The sequence below is a fragment of the Centrocercus urophasianus genome, unplaced genomic scaffold (assembly GCF_019232065.1).
Source record: "Centrocercus urophasianus isolate 14NV4802_14NV808 unplaced genomic scaffold, USGS_Curo_1.0 seq_40, whole genome shotgun sequence".
In the NCBI taxonomy this organism is placed as follows: Eukaryota; Metazoa; Chordata; class Aves; order Galliformes; family Phasianidae; genus Centrocercus; species Centrocercus urophasianus.
Genome location: NW_024884978.1, coordinates 4,548,171 through 4,561,487, shown reverse-complemented (window position 1 = coordinate 4,561,487; position 13,317 = coordinate 4,548,171). Strand labels below are relative to the sequence as shown.

General features: G+C 39.5%; 1 protein-coding gene across 3 annotated transcripts in view; it reads right to left on the bottom strand.

The window, feature by feature from the left end:
- Positions 1-570: 570 nt before the first annotated feature.
- Positions 571-13,317, bottom strand: part of SPAG9 (sperm associated antigen 9) — a 58,808-nt gene continuing 46,061 nt past the window's right edge. For 2 of the 3 annotated variants that reach the window (XM_042832868.1, XM_042832870.1), the window contains 7 exons: positions 11,727-11,875; positions 10,431-10,602; positions 9,342-9,455; positions 7,533-7,571; positions 6,498-6,674; positions 5,602-5,739; positions 571-4,127 (listed from right to left, as the gene is read on the bottom strand). In XM_042832868.1, coding sequence (XP_042688802.1) covers positions 4,012-4,127; positions 5,602-5,739; positions 6,498-6,674; positions 7,533-7,571; positions 9,342-9,455; positions 10,431-10,602; positions 11,727-11,875 — 905 coding nt within the window. In that variant the 3' untranslated portion in view covers positions 571-4,011. The remainder of the gene's footprint in view (positions 4,128-5,601; positions 5,740-6,497; positions 6,675-7,532; positions 7,572-9,341; positions 9,456-10,430; positions 10,603-11,726; positions 11,876-13,317) is intronic. The other variant, XM_042832869.1, reaches the window with a different exon arrangement.

The window sequence follows — 13,317 nt, the reverse complement described above, 5'->3', positions numbered from 1 at the left end:
TGCTCAGAACTGCATTTGTCATCTCAGCGCTCTTCGCAGAAGTTTACAACCACACAAGACAGCACTCATAAGTAAGTCCTGTACCCAAGCACAGCCCAAGGCCAAAAAGCTCCTTCCTGGTATTCTTCTACTGCAGAATTAAGGGGCACAGAGATGACCGTAATGCTAAACAACATCCACAGACTGCGCTGCTCAAGGAGCTTTCATACAGACGTGAGAAAAATGAAAGGGAGTGGATGGCAAAAAAAAAAAAAAAACAAAAAAAACAAAAAAAAAACAATCTCTCAGTTTGGTTTAATAATCTCTTGTAGGAAAATCTGAAGAATCAAGTTACTTACCCACACGCACAGCAGGCTGGGAGAAATGAGCTTTAACCTTGCCAGAGCAAAGGCAGATGATGCTGCTTCCTATTTGATACACGCAGTCAGCACAGTGCCATGAGATCCCTGTGAAAGGACGCGCTGAGAAGAGGGAATCTGTTCTGTGCACCTGCTCTGGGGAGGCAGCAAGGCAAATGACTTGCAAGAAAACCCCAAGACACAAGACCACAAAGAAAACACCAACCCAATGCATGTTTCATATACATATTTATATATATATTTCATGTACAAAGTTACATTCTGAACCCCATGGATTCAATAATAGAAATAAATACTGAAATAACTACACTGCTATATGAGCTTTTCTGCTCACAGAAAAGAAGCCTCAACTTTTAACAGACAGCAAGTGTAACGCTGTAGTATCCATCTCGGATTACAGAGGCAAGTAAAATTCAGCGTAAAGTGTTCAACAGACAAAACTTCCAAAAATTACAGACCATAAAATGTTTAAAATATGTTTAAAAGATTGAGAAATGTGCATCAACAAAACTAACAAAGGAAACTTAATCTTGTTAGAGGGCAGGAGAGGCATTTAGTGTATAGAAAAATGCTTTGAGGTGCAACATAGGTCGTTACAATATGGCATAACCCTGTTAGAAAAACATTTCCTTAAAGAGCTGTATTTGAGTTTACCGTGCCGCGTTTCACCAAGCAGGGCCTTCACAAGACCCTGCTGAGACAGGGTCCCTTACAAGAGTGCTAAGTCAGGTTTAATCCTTTGGTAACTTTCATAATACTCACATGGAAATAAATAGTTACACAGCATTTTAAAAGACACGCGTCCTTTAGAACAGTTCGTATAATAAAACAGATTGAACACTTGTTTGTTACTAAGGCAGCCTATGATAAAGTGCCTATGCTCTGCCAGCTCTATCTGATCCAACGCAGGAAGACCTTGACAAGAAGTGGGCAGTGCAGCAGCTCACACCACACGTCCCACCTTTACAAACACCCTCACCTGGGCAAGCACTGCGCTGCACGTTTTGTGCTCGAAATGTTTCCAAACTATCAGCAAGCTGTAGCTGTCAAGAGATCGGCTCCTCCCTACACGATGCTTTAATCACGAGTGTATGCACAAACATTCTGGAGACCATTTCCAGGGGTGCGCATCACCTCAGTGCCTGGGGCTTTGCTCCACTCAGATCACCTCAGGCAGGGAGTTCACAAACCCCAGTGCACTGTGATGAGAACAGGGAGTCATTTTGCTCTACCTTCAGACAGGGGTAACATTCTAAAATGAGAAATACAGAGAAGTGCACACGCCTTTCATCTACCACGGTGGTACACAGGTAACCTACTGTCTTCTTTAAAATCCATTCTACTTTTGGACAGAAGCAATCATTGCTGAGAACCAGCAGAAGTTGGCCTGCTGAGGTGACTGAATGGCACGGAGGACCGATGTGCTTGGTGAAAGACCAGATTAAATTGCCAGATTAAACTGCTCTGCTTCAGGGCAGTCAAACCGTCCACAGAAAACAGATCATTACCACAAATAAAATGCTATACGGGCACCAAGGAACAGAATTGTGCGTTTGTTTTTCTTCTGAGAATGTGAGAACGTGACAATCAAGCAGTGAGCACAAGCTTTGGAAGCTGGAGAAAAACAAATTTAGGAAGACAAAGAGAAGCAAAGGAGCTGCACCACTCACAGTGAAGAAGTGTAGACAGTTTTTTTCTTAGACATCCAATTTCCCAAGTTAATTCAGATGTGCTTCAGGTTTCAGCATACGTGACTACGTGAGTTTTAAACAGGCCTCTATGAGAGCGTTCAGTCAGTTTACTTTCTGTATTCCTATTCCAGACTTTAGAATTAAGCTGAAGTACCTTAAGAGTGACTTCAAAGATGAATTTGGGAAGCAAATTATGAACAATGTGCTCTCGTCACTTTTGGCATTCTGAAGAGAAAAATACTACCAAGATATTAGACTTCTTTAATAAGGATTTTTACTACATAATTTGTGTCCTAGATACATATTTACGAGAGGAACAGTTGCATACAAAATATGTTGCTTAAAAAGTATTTATACATATAAATCTAACCAATAGACCTGAATGGAGTTTTTCTCGTTTATCAGCTATGATATGCATTTGAAAAAGCTGCCTAAATATATATTTACACAATAGACCTCAGCTAAATGTGTTCATTTAAAAAATTAAGAAAATATATAAACACATGTCTGCCTGATAGACCAGAACTGCTCCTATTGCATAAAAATGTTTAGGCAGTTTTAAAAAGTGTTTCTACACCTACTTCTCTGAAACCGTTCAGCATTCGCATATTAGTCCCAGTCTTCTTGGGGTAAATGCTGGATGTTCATTAAACCCCTCCAGCTTTTGCTTTTTAGAGAACAAATGAAAGAGCAAATTTGTTTTACAGTATTCCAAAGAACAGAAATCAAGAATTGGTTAAGTTAGGTCTGACACCAGTATAGGAAATTCAATGTAAAAGGAAGACAGTCTTCAACTCACATTTATGGTTAAAAAAAATAGATGGTGAGTAGACAGAATGTCAGCCTGATATTAGAGTCTCCCGACTTTCAACAATTCACTCCATGTTAGTGTTACCTGCTAACATTGCTACATGTTTTGGGTGGGACTAAATGGGAGTATGCAGCTACAAAAAATACACTTTGTACCTTGCCATCAGGCACTAAGGTTCATTTACAATCTCACTTGGGCAGGATGCATTTTCCCTGTACACTCTCAGTCTTTTCTCGTGCTCTAATCGAGGTCTTTAACCTTCACACACGTAGTGACTCATGAGTTCGACCAGCTAGGCAGAGAAGATCATTCTGGTGATTGGGACACAGAGTTAAGACAAGAAAAAAAATAAAAACAAGGTGTATCCCCTGTTGAAGAACTCTGATTATTTATAAACTTGAATCATCCTAAGAACACCCTTTGGAAACAGAGTTGTTCACATGTATCTGTGTCAGGGAGATGGGAAAAAATGCTGCGTTTGAAATCGCTGATTGAGGGCAGCAGTTCTCAAACTTTAAGGTTCAACAGTGAAAACATGTCATTTTATTTAAATATTGTCACTTCTATACAATCTCCTCTTTCCCCCCAGAAATTCTGATGAAAGTAACAAATTAATCTGAATACATGACGTAAGCGAGACTTTCAAGGTTTGGAAACAAAAGTTGGAACAATTTACTTTGGCTCTCACTGAATATTTGGATGAGCCCTGATAATCCTATGATTTGCCCTTTTTTTTTTTTCCTAAATACTCTGGGAATAACTTTGCTGTTTTACTCAATGCATTATACAGTGAAATGAAGCTCAGTCATAGTAAAGCCAAACTCAGGTGAGATTACCAAAGGAATGAACTACATTAGATTGTTGTGGTACAGTAAAACTAACGTCTCGATTGCTTATTATGGTGTGCACACCAGTTTTGAGAAAGTTCTGATTTCATTATACTGTTCCATGTAACAAAGGTGCAGTAAAACAGCACAAGCTAATTCCTGTATAGTTAAAGGTCTGACAGATTTGCAATATAAAAGTTAGACAGCAAAGAAATGCTTCAACATCATGTAGTGAAACAGGTCTCACAAAATAAAAAACATGCAGAAGCGCTTTTTTTTCCTTTTCTTTTTAGCTTAAGGTCTCCAAGCTGCATCCTACAGGCTCACTCACTGCCATACATTACTTGCCACACTATTAAGTGACTCCTCTCAGCTTTGGCTACAGAAGGTTCAAGTTGTAGAGCTTCTCCAAGAAGTTCAGATTCTCCACCTTCATCACCTGAAAAACATCAGCTTTGATTCAGGCAGACAATGAAGACGTGACACCAAATGGAGCTACAGAAATGACATCTGGGTTTATAATGCTAAGGACAGTAGTTGCCATACGCTCGTAAGAGGATATTCACAAACTTGAATATACACATTACAAATGGAAAGCTGGTTGCATAGTTGTTTCAGAGCCTGCTATTCCGACAGCCACATTCTTCAATTCTAGAAGAATATTAACTGTGGCTTTTTTTTTTTTAATCACTTCGAAAGAGAAGAGCTGTGCTAAAGGCAGCTTGGATCAAAGGGGACAAACCAACCACTAACCAAACATTCGGGCTGCGATAAGCACCACTCCAGTGGCAGTCTTGTGGTACAGAACAACATCAGCTCTAACAGATTACATTGGAGCTTACTGACAGCTTCAGGACAGTTCCAAGTCACAATTTGCCTAATTTTCTCGCTAGATTACTTTGGAGCTGTGAGGAGTCTAAACATGGAATAGACCAAACTTGTACTCAATCCAGTTTGCTTACACTTTGGTGGTAATGGCCGAGTCAATGCAGCTACACCTCTGAAACTTTAAGTACATGTCTTTGTATCACATGACAAGGACAAAATGCACGTCTGCTACATGCCTACACCTACCTTGCCTAAAACGAGTACAGAATTTTAGTGTCCCACTACAATGTGGCAAAGAATTGCCACAGTCCTGTGGCACTCCACTGGGGTTAGCAGCTGGAACATGTTTCACACTGGACATGACAGAATTTGGGCTGGTGTTCATGGGTTGTTTTGGGGTTGTTGGTATTACATGTGCATCTGTTTCTCTTGTTGGCTTTGTTTTGTTTTTTATACACTAGAGATCAATGAGAGGTCAGAATGAAGAGCTGGGAGTGCTTTCGGAGCACTTTTCCCTCACACTCTCCAGCCACAGATTCTAAATATTGAACATTCTTGTTATATTTTCCTGAAGTGTCAATTAAAAGGTATTTACACAAGAGATCGTTTATGGGCTGCATCACGCAGAAATGCTATCCAAAAAATGTAGTGATCATAACAGGATGGGCATTTAAAGATAACAGTGAGTTACTCTTCCCCTTTCCCCTTAAACACAAGTACATTTGGGTTTGAGTGTTGTTCACCTCATACTTTACTTAAATATGAAAACTGACCATAAAAGGTCATCTAACTAAGGACATTTTCTAGCAGCTTGAGTCAGAAGGCTTCCATCTTTCAAAATAAGATTGAATACATGAACTGCCATGCACTGTTTCAAATGAATGTTTCACAGTTTCTCTCAGAGGTCAGGGTTTACTGGAAGAAGTGGAAACTGAAGATGTGTGTATGAGAATGAAGATGTTTCTATCTACCTGCTTAGTAAACACTCAAGAACTGACTAACCACAGAAATGCATTCTGCAGTCACAGTGAAGTTTTGATAAGGTTAATGACCCAATGCTGGATTTTAAGCTCAGTATTTCTTACCCATTCTGAAGTCAATATATCCTTCTCCACCACTTATCACCAACATTGATTTTAAGGGACCCTGGCTGAAGGATTCTTGGGCTGGCTTGTCACTTGTTAGCTCTGTTCCACCACTACTCTGTGGGCAAACAACCTGACCTGTATAAAAACACAGAACACATTTTTAGGCCATGTCTCACAGTAATGCCACCTGCACTTGGTCACCTAATATACTCAGCTGGGGATTCCAGCACCTCTTCAGCAAGAGGCAAAAAAAGAAGGTAGCTGTGCTCTGATTTCCTCTCTCTAAAGAGATATCTAAAGACATAAGTCAGGTCAGTTCAGTGCAAATCACAATGAAATGCCTCTTGGTAGAATTCACAGCACTGGCAGATCTAGAGAATGACATTGAAACAGACTTAAGGACTTTTTCAGACACACAACTGAAATGATTCAGCATATCAGCCCAGTAAGCAAACTTCTGTCATTTTCTTCCAGCGCCAAGTGCACACACAACTGCTGAGAGGGTAACTTCATCAGTACCAAAGCTTCTAGAAAACTCTAAGCTTTTTTTTTTTAAACCCAAATTCCTTCCTTTGGGGGCTTCTCCCTTGGTAGTTGCTCTTTCTTGCAGCAAGTCAGCTTCTTAATTTAATTCATTAAATTACCCAGCATTTGACCACTCTCTCAGCAGGCAAGTGCTCAGATTCAGGCAGCACCTTTTCCCAGATGAAAACAAACTCTTCTTTGTCACCAAGCCCTTCCCCCCCTGTACCTGAGAATCAGAAAACTCTCACAAATCAAAATGTAGTAAACTTGTTTCTGAGTACACAATTTCATACACTTGCTAAAAAGCTGCACTTAAGAAGCAAAGGAGGGCAAAAGCTTCATTTGAGGAAGGGTAACAAAAAGCTCACCAGGTACTGCAACAAAGAATTTGACAGCATCACGGTGCCCATGGAAGCAAAGCTGTGCGTGTGCCATTGAGCAGTATGGTATGAAGGTTCCTGGAGTCACTTTGTCACTGTTCTCATCTCCATAGACACGAATTACACTACCTGGACGGTTTCCAGAGCCTGCGGCTGCTTTATTAGCTGTAAAAGAAGAACACAAGTGTTTTCTACTTGAAAATACAAATTACAGAAATGGTTATTTGTTAAGGAGCCTTATGGTACCATCTAAAAGCTACAGCCAACTCAGATAAAAATGAAACAGGAGGGCAGCAATGCCAATTCAAGACAGAGCTGGAAAAAAAAGAGATTGCATGCTTCGTTATTTTAAGTACATTAGAAAATGGAGCAGGATTCTTATTAGTCTAGCATAAACAACAGATTTCAATATCCTACTTTTGGAAAAAATAACTTTTGAAAGGACTGTATCTTCTCTAGGAAATAAGTACCTCTAATGTGCTTCAGTACGAGCAAATTCAATATACTCCAACATGTAACTTATGTTTCCATTGCAACTTATCAGGGAATCCCCGTGCAGGTGTGGAAATCTCAACAGCCACCTGCGGCCACGCAGGAGCCACCCTGCTATCATTCTATGTCTAGTTTTTCTTGAGAAGTTTTAAAATCAATTAAACAGAAGTACTCATGCTAGACATACAAGCCATCTCCATTCTACAGACTACCAAAGAAGTGAAAGAAACAGTGATTTGTAACAAGACAGTAAATGATGTGGATTAATGACAGAGTTATAAGATATGGTATCACATTGGCTGAAAGAAAAATAAAGTCTGTATGAAAGTTCAGCTGCAACACAGGATGATATGCTAAACTGCTGAGCAGACTGGTGGCCATTTAGCAAACATAAAACTGCTGCAATGCAGTAACTGCAAGTGGAAAAACATTGAGGAACATACAGAGGGTAGATCTATAGGGAGTGGTAAACAGCCTCAAAGTGGCTATTAGAAGCCTGAAAACAGATTTTTGTTCAGGATCTGCACTTACCCCTCAGCCCCAGTAAACGTCCCTGGTGGAGGATTACAGCTAAAGTGAGAAAGGAGGAAAGGGGAAATAGATAGGTATGACAGTAGAGGAGAAGGATTAATGAGAACCCACCACTCTTTACTTTGGTTTTTGATAAGACAGAGCTTCAATTTTAGCTCCTAAAAACCAGCAATTTAATTACAGAAGACTCAATAAAAAGTCAAAGAACAGCATCTTGTTATAGAAGTTGCAGTATAAAATGGACAACAGAAGCACTGCCACTTTCATGTGCTTTATCACTATAGAATTTATTACTCATTAGCAATGTTTCCCCTTTCTCTCTTTCCTTGGCAGAAAACTACCAAATACGTAACTACTCATGATTTCAAGTGCCCTTTTGAAACAGCATCTGCAGATCTGGAAGGTACCCTGCTAATGAGACCCAAGGAACTGAGATACACGACTGATTATGCAAGGACGTGACTGTTTTTTAAAGCCATGAATATTTATAATAAGGGTTCTCAAACCCACAATCAGGCTTTCCACAAACAGTTATTCCAACTCATGATCAACTAACAAGACTGAAATTAATCTGAATAACTTTCCTAGGGATTTTTTTTCCATGTTCACTTTGTTTTAAAACAAACTCTACTGGGAACATTAAATTAAGCTTGATGCAAGAGCTGTAATTTCTGACAGCATGATTTAAACTAGTTCAAATCAATGACAGAAAGCCTGTCCTTCCCTAGTACACATGCAATGCAAAAAGACAGTTATCAAATGAACAGACAATGCAATGGAACAGTATGAGAAACAATGCATGTATGTGCTGTTCAACAACGCAGATACAACACGAAGAGCTTCTGCCACTAAGTTACCCCACAGTGTCACCCACCAGACTGCACTACTTTCTATTCAGAACACAGTACCATTAATTACAAAGTGTTGTGTTTTATTTTCTGGAGCTTCTGTCCATGTCTTTTATGATTAGATTATGATTTCATCAGTAGCACAAGGATTATTTTTTGCCGTTTGCTTTAAATGGCCAAATATATAGAGAATCTCCCCAAATTTATCCTTTAAGATTCAGTCTGCCCTTGAACAGGATTGCTGCCTTCTCCCAGGATTCAACCATATTTCCTCTCCTGTCCCCAAGCCGTTTCGGTATTTTCAACAACAGTTCAATCACTCAGTTACTAAGCAGATACCTGGATTAACAGTGCTGGAATTCTACCCAGAAATTTATGTTCTACTTAAAGAAACTGCTTGGAAACTCCCAGATCTCCAACCATGTCCTTCAAAGCAACTGGTGCCAGTGCTGTTCCCATCTTCCATATCAACTTTGCGATGAATTCTCAAGAACTAAAGCTGATTGAATTGTACTGGCAACAATACCAATTTGCTCAAACCAAACAAAAATCTACTCTGGTGATCACATGGCAACCATATCATCAGTTAGAAAACTCTTTTACACACAAATAAGCTTCAATGAACACTGCTATGACTCCCAACACCTCTGAGGTTGCGTGGATGCCTTTCAAATTCAAGCCAGAGCAACTCCACTCAAATCAGAGCAAGATGCTTTGGAGATGGGTTGTTTTTTGGTTTTCTTTTTTTCCATTCTGTTTTGGTTTTTTTGCTCAGAGACTTGTAACCATGGACACAGCTTGGGCCTCCATAATGCTTAGCAGCTAATCTGTCACAAACCTGAAAGATTCAGACCTGTCAGTAAAGTTTTCTACCCAATAGCAAGCATCTGAATGACCCTCAGTGTTCTTTTTTCTTTGCATTTACAGCATATTGAATAGCAGCTATTTATATTTTACTTACTTTCTGTTAATGGAATGGAGATGATGACACCATTTCCTGTTCCTACCCATAAACGATTACAAGACACCATAAGAGCTGTGATTCTCACAAATGAGAATCCCAGTTTACCAGTACCTAAAAACAAAAGATGCTTTTCATCAAAAATTATGAGCAAGAATAATTTTACTTCCATAAAAGATTCTTAACTTCAGTTCTCAACTCATGCAGACAAATAATTCCCTCCCACCTCAAACAAGCAAGGCAGAGGAGCACATTCAAGTTGTAAAGGCAAAATAAAGTGCTAAAACTTCTGAGAAGTTGTGAACCCATATAGTGAGACAAACGTGTACTGGGAGAAAACACAAAAAACACAACAGCTCCTTAATGTTGCACAGTAAGTTATTCTGGGGCTTGCAGCACCACGGCAGTCTGTCAAACAAAAAAATGCCATTCAACTGTGAAATAACAGTTTCTTGCCCATTAAAATAAAGGGTACTGCTTCCTGTACAAGGGAGTTTCAGAGGCTATCATTAGAACTATACAGGAAACAGAAGAAAGCTGTCAGAAGAAGGGGAATGTGGGCTACACACTACTCTCCTTTGCACCAATGACACAATAGTTAATTGTGAAGGACTTCTAATGGACCAATTACCTTCTCAGGTTACGTAGGTAGTCAAACTACCCTTACATAAACACAGAAAAATTCAGGAAGCTTATTAGCTTTGACAGCAGTAAGAATTTGCTATTTTGCATCTGTACTTTCTTAGAAAAAGGCAAATTTTGCAGGAAAGTAATGGGTTCTTCCCACTCTGAGAGGCATTGTTCTAGTCGTAAAGATTTTGCTGTCTGTTATTCCCAAACATCATTTTCCTCATTAGTTCTGAGTTTTAAGGGACAGCTCAGACATCTGACAGGATCAGACCTTACCAGAGACAGGCTAACTTAAGTTTCTACTTGCAGAACCAAATTTTCACATGCAGCAGGATTTGACTAGCATTCCACCCACCCTTCAACTTCATTTGAAATGAGAATTGCCTGACTCATAACAGGAAAAGAAAGCCCCAGACAGCGAGAGGTTTAAGAACGCTACAGTTTTTCTTATCAACTTACCTAACATTTTGCTTACATAAGGTTCAATGTCCACATCTTGCAGATGCTGATACGTGTGTGCGTGATAGAGACGCAGGGTAGAGTCCAAACGAATGGACACCCATACCCCATCACCCACCCATGCCAGCTGTCTCACTTGGCTTTCTCTTCTTGGGTGTGCATCAAATGACTTCTATAAAAGATGGGATCTTGAATTAGAAAATAAATAAAAGAATACAAAGGACTTCTGCGCCACCCTTACGTGGTCAGTGCTGGCAATTTCCTTAAGTCATCTACTACCCTCTGATTTATAAGACCACCAGCAGACCCTTAGTGCTTAGCTCAGTCAGTATTACAGTATGATGCTGATAAACAGTAAAAAGGCTGATTGCCTGCCCTTAAGTGTGATCTGAAAGCCATACTTTACTGCTGCATCTTCATTCACGTAACCTCCCCAGCCTACTGCTATTTCTATCTGTTTTATCCTGGATCCTCTTCAGTGTGGGGTCTTTAGTCACTGCAGAACATACACATGCACCAAAGGTGTTTTTCTTCCCAATTCTGTCAAGCCTTGCTATTGCATACAAACTCACACCTGTTGAACACAAACTATCCAGCAAAACAGTTCACTATTGTATAAATTCTTATAGGTTTCCTTGCATACACAGTAATCTTCACAGACAGATTATGAATTGGGCCCTTAATATTTTCAGAAGAGCTGAGCAGTCACCCTCCCAAAGTCCAATCCATTTCACAGACCAAGGATAAGAAGCTGAAGTATTAATATTGCTAATCGCTTTCAGAAACCACAGGCTTTTCATGCACTTGTATACTCAGAACACTGCAGAAGCCAGCTTACACACCTTACATAAACATAATACTCTATAACTGGAGGGAGAGTACACTCAAGATTAGCACTTACAAACCTCTAAAGTATGTAGAGAGATTCTGGAGAAGGTTGTGGGTGGGTGGAGAACATAATGAATAAGTAAATATGCATAAATGAAAAGAATGAGCTTGGATCTAGCACTGCAAGCTCTACAAAGACCTAAAAGGACACTTACTAGCTTCTGGCCAGGACAAAGTAGAGAACTAAACCCCAGAATAATCAGTTTCAACAAATAAGAACTACCTTAAATTTTTCCAGAATCATTACATCTTTGGAAAATTAAGAATTGCTCCCTAAAACAAATTTGCCTGCCTATCTATGTGCTGATGAACAAATAAGTACTCTCTGGAGTTACTCAGGAGTTTGCTGTAACACGAGATGGCATGAAGACAAAACATAGAATTATTTTAAACACCATTTTAACTTGCCTCTATTTTCATGGCCTTTGGTTGAACAACATAGATTTTGTTCCTGTAGCCACACCAGACTTTGTCATGCACCACTGTCATGCATCTTATAGAATGATGCGGCCGGCCCAGGTCTAAGAGGTGATAGTTTGTCAAATCCCACTGACCATCTTTAAAAACAGAAGCAAAATAAGAAAAAAAAAAAAACACAACAAAAAACAAAGCATAGGTTCCTATCAGTTTAAAAGTAACTTAAAAGCACAGGTAAATACCTTAAGAATAGTTTCATTTTTCAAAAGCACTGTAATGATCTGGGTAAGTCAATACAAATGCATGGGAAGGCTCCACATTTAAAAAAACCAGCATTTACTCGTATGAACTACCAACACCCCAAATGCTACTCTGTTTTTATATAAGGTTGTACTATGACTCACATTCCAAACATGTCAAAACACTTGTAAAAACAGAAAGTTACCTAGTGTTAAATGCTTTACTTGGACAGGCATCAGTATACATAAGCAGTAACAACCCACACGGCGCGAGGCAATTACTGCTTGGCTGACATAGAAATGCTGGCCAGTGCATCATGATTTTTTTTTTTTTACATGTCATTAGACCTTAGAGTGGCACCTGATCTCCACTGGAAATCATACTAAAATTGGTCACCCAACACCAAATGAAATTCTGCTGTAGGCTAAGCTAACACAGAGATCATTCCGATATTTACTTGAGATACTTGAAGGGATTACAAACCACTAGAATTTAAAAGGCAGAAAACATCACAACTTCACCCTAGATGCATCTTTTCCAGTGTTTGTGTCGGCGCTATGCAACCTCTTAATTCTCCTGAACACCAAGAAAAGCAATTTCAACTACACAAGGGAAAAGAGCAAATGAACAGGAAGTCTGCAGAGAGAAGCCACAAGATGAATTCCAATTACTCTTCAGACATTCCCCAGTAGGTCTTTATTCCAGAGGCTGAAGAACAGAGTCTGTCCCAGAGCGACGTGGACAGAAACTCTCAGAGATGCTTACAGAATTCTACAGGACTTGGCCACACACAATTTTGAAGGTCAGTAACAGAGCAAAAGTCAACTATTGGGCAGGATGAACAGACAGTGATCAATGCAGACTCTATCAGTGGGCTTTCTGCTGTTAGTGCACATACCTATACTCCTTATTTTCTTCCTGTGATAAGAAAGAATTCCAGCTATGTAGCAGAACAGTGCAAAAAATTCTGTGGGAGTCAGAATAAGCCCACATTTTCCTCAAAGGTCATTAGTAACACTTACATTGCATTGTGTAAGAACCTAGAAACAGGCAGCCAGAAGGGCTGACAGGGTCACTTTTTTCTTTTTGGCCATGTAACAGACAGAAGGACTACCTGAAAGAAGAAAGCCTTAACAAAAGCAGAAAGAATCAGAGGATTACTCTGTGAAAGATTAAACAAAGCCTTAAAAAAAAAAAAACAGGAAAAGATTCCACTGCAGACCTATAATCCAAAGGAGACTAACATCAGAGAACAGGGCAATTTAATGCAACTCAGCATACTTCATTTTCCTATATTGTGCATTTAGGACACTTGTAGTAGAAGTTACATACAGACAGAAAA